At 57.9% G+C, this 7792-nt stretch overlaps 1 protein-coding gene across 2 annotated transcripts; it reads right to left on the reverse strand.

Moving 5' to 3' along the window:
- Window positions 1-295: 295 nt before the first annotated feature.
- Window positions 296-7139, reverse strand: PGAM5 (PGAM family member 5, mitochondrial serine/threonine protein phosphatase). 2 transcript variants are annotated; one of them, XM_082667497.1, is made up of 6 exons: window positions 6943-7139; window positions 4409-4587; window positions 3329-3454; window positions 3173-3261; window positions 2922-3052; window positions 296-1230 (listed from the first exon to the last, which is right to left on the reverse strand). In XM_082667497.1, the coding sequence occupies exons 1-6, from the start codon at window positions 7131-7133 to the stop codon at window positions 1080-1082; spliced, it is 867 nt and encodes a 288-aa protein (XP_082523623.1). In that variant the 5' UTR covers window positions 7134-7139; the 3' UTR covers window positions 296-1079. The 2 variants fall into 2 exon arrangements, with proteins under 2 accessions (XP_082523623.1, XP_082523622.1); XM_082667496.1 differs by having other exon boundaries at window positions 2922-3055.
- Between the last annotated feature and the right edge of the window lie 653 nt (window positions 7140-7792).

The following is a 7792-nucleotide window of genomic DNA, read 5'->3' on the forward strand; positions in this document are numbered from 1 at the left end:
CTACAAAACTGTCAGCCCAGGGCACACAAAATACTGGGGAAAGAGCCTTCTGCCCAATCTGTCTCAGCAAGGTTGCGGCTGTTATGCTGCACAGGCTTCCTGCTTCCTTTAAAACACTCACAATTAGTACTACTTTGAAAAACCAGTAAAACACAATTTCATTTTGTAGGTATTTCCAAAATTGACAGAAATGGATCGAATATCCCAATTAGTTGCACTGATTGCAAAAATGTTCACAACCACTTCATAGAAATTGTACTTCCGTCTAAATAAATGGAGATTTGGGATGGACGTGTTGTATCTAAATATTTTAATCCACAAGCATAAAAGATTAATAGCCACAGGTAAACAAGGACTGAACTGTCAGCCAGACACTTTATTGAAACAGGGCCCCTCCTGGTCCGTCACTGCCCAGCCCCTCCCACGAGAGCAGCAGGTCGAGTCACCTCCCTCACCTGCTAAGGTGCCCCTCCCTCTGTGTCGGAAAGGCCTAGCAACACACGTGAGTTCAGATCCAACAGTGTCAGGGCTGTGTGACTCGGGAGTGAGAAATGGGTTTTCAAAACAAGAACCAGATGAGGAAAATCTTCAATCGATGAAAACTTAAGTGACAAAGAGTTCTAGGAAATGAAAAGAGTGTAAAAAGCAGCGAAATAAGTTACGAATGGAAGAGCGCTGGTGCCCACCTCCTCCTGCCTGACGGGCTCTACTGACGGACAGCTCGCTGCGGCGTCTGCCGCGGCCCCTGTGGGGACGGCATCTGGGGGCCTCGTCCAGTCCCTGAAACAGGTCTGCTCGTTCCTGTTCCTGAAACAGGCTCATCCTGGTGGACAAGAGTGAGGCAGAGACACTGCGAGAGACGAAGCTGATCTGACCTGAGTGCTTCCCTTCTGCATCCTGGGCCAGAAGCTCAGCGCTGCAGCACTGCTTCGTGGATCCTTCTCTCCGGCTGCTGCGCCCTGGAGCCCTGGCCCTGCGGCGCGGCCTGTGTGGGGGCAGGGGAGGAGCCCGCGGTCTCGGTGGCACCCACACCAGGCCGGCATGGGGCTGAGGAGGAGAGCGGGGCCTCGAGGTGGCCCTCAGGAGCGAGAGATCTTGTCAGGAGGCATGAATCCCGTGTCCCCGAGGGTCCTGAGCGCCACTCGGCCATCTGGCCGGACTACCAGGTGCGTAATGCTGCCGTTGTTGAGGGAAAGGCGGAGCCAGCCTTCTGGAGGGAACTGCAGCGCCCTGGAGGAGAGAGCACAGGCTGGGAAGGGGCCCACCCCAGATGACAAGGCCTCAGGGGACTTCCCTGGGGCTGGGGCCAACACCTGCAAGTCCCTCCCATTTTCAAATGGGGTTTCTCAGAGGAAGGAACTGTCGGGTGGATGCCAACCCATCAATCAAACAAGGGGGAGGTGACAGCCCAGCCCCTCTGGGACGGGGGATCAACCCAACTCAAGGCTTGCATGTGAGTCACAAACACACTAGTTAACAAATGCATGCAACTGAATTGTTCTTCCAGTGTCACCAAAAGGGGACGGGGGCAGCCAGAAGGTGCGGCAGGGGCAACCCACAACCCCGGAGCATTTCCATGCGCTTAACGCTTCTTAGGCACAGTTGGTATCTGCTGAAGAGCCCAGCAGGACTATGGCCTCCGTCCGAGCCACCGGACCCCTTTGTGCCCCAGGACACTGGGGTGAACAAGCGGCACCCCTGTGGCTCGCCTTCAACTGGCACGCCCTCTGTCGAGAGTTTTGCCGACTTGAAGGATTAACTACCTACACGCTGATTTTTCAAGGCTCAGCGTCACCCTCACCGCTTTCAAAACTGCCCTAAGTTAGGGAGCAGAGCGCCCTCACGTGTCCTGGGGGCACAGGCCGCTCCCAGCCCTGACGTCTCCAGCCGGCCCTCAGCACTGGGGTCAGTGCTGTCCCGGGATATGGGAGGACGCGTGTTCACACAGCCCCGAAGTCGCCCTGAGCGGCACACGGGCTGAGGCTGCCCCCGAAGCCCAGCCCCTCCTCCCAGCAGCTCTCAACCCGGCCGGGAACCTGGCGCCGCAGCCTGCTCCTCCGGCGCAGGGCTGCTCGCCCCGGGCCACGCGGGCGGCTTCTGAGGGCAAGCGAATGGGCCCTCGTGAGAAGGGGGACCCCCTCAGCTCCTGAAGCACCTGCGGAGCACCTTGAATGGCCCCGGGGGAGGCTGGGTCCCCACTTGCACTAAGTGGGATGTGGTCAAACACACTAGCACCCAGCTGGCCTTCCCAGGTCCAGGGCCCTCCGTGACTCTGCCTGGGGCTCAGCGCAGGCATCACTGTGAGGGCCCTGCACCTCTGGTGCCAGGACGAAGGGACCTGGTTGCCCCACGGACACAGGAGCCCCGCAGGAGCAGCTGGAGCTGCCAGGGACTAAGGCGCTCACAGGTTATCACCCTGCACAAAACAGATCCGTGGGTCCTCCGTCACACACATTCCAATTAACAAACAAAGGGACATACGAAACCATTAAGCAAACACCACGCACAACCACGGGGGCAGGAGCCATCGACAGGTGCTGAAACCAGCTGGGGGACCTCAGGGAAACGGGCGCTCGCGTTGCCTCCTACCAAGTGGGACTTCGCGTTGGGAATGGCAGCGCACAGCGCCTAAACCAAGCGACCACGTCAGCATCGCCCGGGAAAGGCCGCCCACGGGGGGCACCTCAGTCTGGTCTGTTCCCAGCAAAAACATGCAGTCGTGAGAAAGCCGTTCTACCAGACCACCGGCTGGGCCTGGCGGGCACCATCAGACAAGAGGAGGGGGAGCCGCGCAGGGGGCACAGGCCGGCGGGGGAGGGGGGAGGCGGGGCCGTGATGGGGTGGGGCAAGGCGGGGGGCGGGGCGGGAGGCCGGCGGGGGAGGGGGGAGGCGGGGCCGCGGGCGCCCCGTTGGGGCCTCACCTGCACACGATATAGCGGATGACGTTGGCGTGGCAGATGAAGATCTCGTAGCTGTCCTCCTGCTGCTTGGTGTCCGCCCGGTGGATGTAGTTCCGGAAGGCGGCCTCGATCCGCGCCCCGTCCTCATAATACTGCTGGGGGCAGAGGGAGGGATCGTCCGTATGGAGGCAGTGCGCCTGCCCGCCGCCAGGAGCCCAGGGGCCGCCAGGAGCCCAGGGGTGGAGGGAAGGCCGCCCGGGGGGAGTTTTTACCACAGCCTCCGGCTTCCAGTGAGACACGGGGGGGTCAGGCTCGATGGGGGCGCCTTCCCTCAGCAGGTCTGTGCTGACCTTGCAGACGCCTGCGGAGAGACACAGGACTCAGGGCCCCTTCAGGAGCAGCCGGCCCGGGGGGCGCCTGGCACTCACCTGGCAGGTGTTTGCTGATGATGTCAGTGGTCTCTATTGCACGGGTCATGGAGGAATGGACGATTTTATTAAACTTCAACCCCAAGCTTGCAAGTCGGAGACCGGTTAGTTCAGCCTGCTCACGACCTTGAAGGTGGAATACACTGGGGAATTACACGTCGCCGGAGTCCCTGTTTGTTTACTTCACAAATACTTCAGTCCTTACCAAGCACCACTAGGTTTGGGGGACAAGACGGGCAGCCCCTCCCGGGGCTCAGGCCTAAGGAAGGGGTCAGGCTTTCAACAGGTAAAATGAATGAGACAAACCAGCCACCTTCAGCCCCATAAGGAAGAAACATTGAAGACAACGGCCATGGTGGAGGCTGGCTGAAGTTTGGGTGGGGTCCTGTTTACTATTTCTGGGTCCCCCACACCATTCCTACTCAACTTTGTCCAAAGATTGGGTGTCAGTGCGCCAGTGACCACCTGCCGCTCAATCACCACCACCAGGTGTTAACACGTGAGGACGGACAGCCTCAGCACTGCTGCAGCCTGGGTGCAAATACAAATGCTTTTCCTCAAATGTATCTTAGAATCCAGTCGAAACGCCCTTGGAAAGTCAGTCTCAGCTGGATGCACGATACCACAGATGCAGCTTTACTTCCACCCGGGCCTGAGGACAGGCCAGCAAGCCCCTTCACACAAGTGGGTGCTACCTCATTCAACAGAGAGATTTTTTTAAATGTAAACTCTATCTCCAACCTCCCTGCCGTTTCCTTGCTAGGAATTTCTCCTACAGACACATGAGCACAAAGACCGAGGCGGTCCCGCCCGGCGGGGGCGGCTGAGACCCGCCACCGTTTATGAGGAAGGCTCTCCAGCAACGAGGTCAAGCCAGAAGGAGCACCGGGCGGGGCGCCTCCGAGAGCCTCGGGCCTGCGGGCAGGATCCACCTTAACGAGGACGTTTTCAAAGCCTGTGTCAGATTTGGCTGATTATTACTAATAATGACAAGGCTCGCATCTGGGTCGAGAACACCCGACACAGGTCCAAAGAGGCCCAGCGCCCCAAGGGCACCTTCAAGGAGGCCCAGCCACGTACCCAGGGGCGTCAGCGTGCGGTCCTTCTCCAGGGAGGCGTCCACGTGGTACTGCGAATGCCTGATGAGGAAGATGTGCCGTGTGGCCTTGGCCTTGTAGTGGTCCAGCCTGGACGCCAGCTCTTCTTCTCCGGGCTCCAGGTTCCTCTTCCGCAGGTTGACCAGGGACAGTGGTTCTCTCCTGATGCAGAAATACGAGATGGTGTGTCCTGTGCCCCTGCTCACAAGTCACCCCCAGTCTTTCTGACAGAGGGGCTTCCTGGGTTGGTGAGGCACAGGGGAGGAGCCAGCGCCCCCCTTCTCTTGGCGCCAGGCCCGCCCTGGGCGGCTGGATGTGAACAGAACAGACAGGCGAAGCTATTGTGCTGCCCACGTCCTTGTGAGGAGACTGACAGTCACAGCAAGGGGACCAGGGACGCAGAGAGGAGGAAGGAGTGTCTGTGGAAGGGCAGGTGGGAAATGCCCACAGGGTGGCCTCACTGACGGGGACGCTGTGCTGCCCAACAGTAGCCACTGACCATGTGGCTACTTAAATTCAAAATCATGAAAATTAAATACAATTAAAACTCCATTTCCCCAATCACACTAAACACATTTTCAATGCTTAGTAGCACATGGGATAGTAGGCATCACATTGGACAGTGAGGAAAATGCTCCCGTTACCACGGAAACCCCCTGGATGGCCCTGCTGGAATGCTGGGAGGGAGCTGCAGCAGAAAAGATGCTGAGACACCAGCAAGTCTGGTGAAGACAGGCACTCTGACGGCTCATTGGCCTCAAGCTAACAGAAATTACATGCCTGTGAGACCGGCAGAGCTGGGAAAAGAATGTACTCAGCTGAGGCAGTGCTGGAAGAATAAGTTTTGAGGGGAATAATGGTGAATTCACGGGTTCTGCTTGGGCCGTGCGAACCTGGGGAACCTGGGGTGCCTGTAACATGGCCAGGCCGAGATGCCACACTGGCGGTCACGTGGGAGCTGGGGCTGAGCCAGAGAAGACATCTGGGACCTACAGGCACAGATGCAGGAAGCCTGGCTCCTCAGAAAGAGGCTGGAGATTTCACTGGATGAGGCCCTGGAACTTTCTAGCATGGACACCACCCCCCCTCACCCCCCCATAAATCTAGACTTGGCAAGTAAATACAGCAATGTTGGCCTCATACAAGGCTGGAGTCCGGCTCTACCTCAAGTCAGTCCTTTAACCTGAGTGACTCTGTTTCCTTAAAAAGGCCCAAGAAATTCACAAGATTGTACTGATGTTTGAAAAAGAGAATATGACCCCAGTCTTATCCCAATTGAGGAACATTCTATAAAATCCCTGATCAGCCCTGCTCAAAACTGTCAAGGTCATCAAAACAAGTCAAGTCTGAGAAACCGTCAAAGCCTGACTGTCCTGTGGGATCCGGGAAGACACAACGGACAACATGTAAAAACTGAGGAAATTTCAATAAAGTACGGACGTCAGTTAAAAATATCGTATCTATACTGGTTCACTGATTGTGACAAGTGTCCCATATTAGTGTGAGGTGTTAACAACAGAGGGAATTAAGTGTGGAGTATACAGGTACTCTATCATCTTTTTCTGTAAATACAAGATGATTCTAAGATAAGTTTACTTTTCAAAAATTAAAGGTTAAAAAGAATACCTATTTAGTTCCCGATACAACTAGGCCAGCAATAAATATTGGATCTGTGCCCCACACTCAAGAGTGTCAAGGAGTGAAGAGCTGGGACTGGGTAAACCATCCCACAACCCAGAGCAGGGCTGTCCAATAGAAACAGAACACCGGCAACATACGTAATTTAAAATTTCCAAGTGGCCACATTTACAAAGCAGGAAGAAACTGGTGAAATTTCAGTAACTCACTTTATTTACTCCAGCATACCAAAACTACTATCGTGTTTCAATACAGTATTTTAAGATCTGCACTGCTCTGGTTTTCAAATTTAATTAACGTTAAGTAAGACTAAAAATTGCTTCCTGATCACAGGAGCCACACTCAAAGGGCTCAATAAGAACACTGACAGCGCGCGGCCAGGTGGGACCGGGACCCCTGGACCTCACGTTCCTACTCAAGATGGCTGCTGGTCCTGTCCCCGCGAGGCCGCCTCGCGGAGGCCCCTTCCAGGGCCCATCTCCACCTCGCCGTCTCAGCTGTATCGCAAATATGGGACCAACGTGCCGTCACCCAATCTGAGGATTCAGAAGTTGGGAAACGGAAACAAGGACAAGAGCCCTACAAAGGTCCAAGCCCTCCGTCTAGGACTGAAAACGACCACTTTGGGCTTCCCTGTGCGCCAGGCACTGTCCCTGGCATCACGGTGCTCCTTCCTCAGAACGACTCCCTGGGCAGACGAGGAAACTGGCGCTCAGAAGAGGGGTCGAAGGACGGCCCACGTCCACAGCCACCCTTGTGGCCAGAACCGAAAGAGAAACCCGCACGCAAGCCTGCCCCGCCCGCCCCTCCGCGGAACCGACCACACCGACCGGCCGGGACGGCCGGGGCCCGGGAAGGCTCCCGCCGCCGGCCCCGCACCTGTCCCAGTTGGGGTCCCAGACGCCGGGCCCGGGGCGCGCGGCCCCCGCCCACGCCGGCGGCTCGACCACGCGCGGCTCCGCGTCCCCGCCCGCGCGGGGCTTCCCCACTGCCACCGCCGAGAAGAACACCGCGGCTGAGCCCCCGGCCAGGCCGCAGGCCGCCAGCTGCAGCGCCTGCCGGAACGCCATGCCGGCCCGTCCCACGCGGGGCCGCGTCGACTCCGCGCAGGCGCCTTCGGGCGCGGACGGCGCGCCGCAAGGGACAGGCTTCGGCGGGCGCGCGCTTCCGGCCGCCGGGCTGCGCGGGAGTCGCCGGGATGGCCCTGCCTGCCGCGGGCGACTTCCGGGAACGAAGGCGGAGCCCGGTGGTAGGCGCTGGTTCTGAGACCCTTCCCTCGACCCGCTGCGGGGGGCCCGGGGCGGGAGTCGTTCCTGCCTTCGAGCAGCTAGTGCTTACGCGGCGCCCCCGGGGAGCCGCTTGGGCGGGGGCGCAACGGGAGGACCGAAGCCGGCGCCGAGCGGCTGGGTCGAGTCAAATGCGGGAAGAGCCCATGGGGAACCCGTGCCCCGCAGATGACTTGGGGTTCTGGTTTAAGTGAACTGGGAAACTCCCGCAGGGTTTGCTGGTTGCCTTGTTTTTACTGTGGCAAAATACACATAACGCAAAATTTACCATCGTAACCGTCTTTTAGGTGTACAGCTCAGGGGCATTAAGGACATTCTCTTTGTTGTGCAAGTATCACCACCATCCCTCTCCAGAACTTTCTCATCTTCCCAAACTAACATTCTGTCCCCGTTAAACACTTAACTCCCCATCCCCTTCCCTCAGCCCCTGGCACCCACCACCC

Source organism: Grampus griseus, assembly GCF_964374135.1.
Source record: "Grampus griseus genome assembly, chromosome: 12".
NCBI lineage: Eukaryota > Metazoa > Chordata > Mammalia > Artiodactyla > Delphinidae > Grampus > Grampus griseus.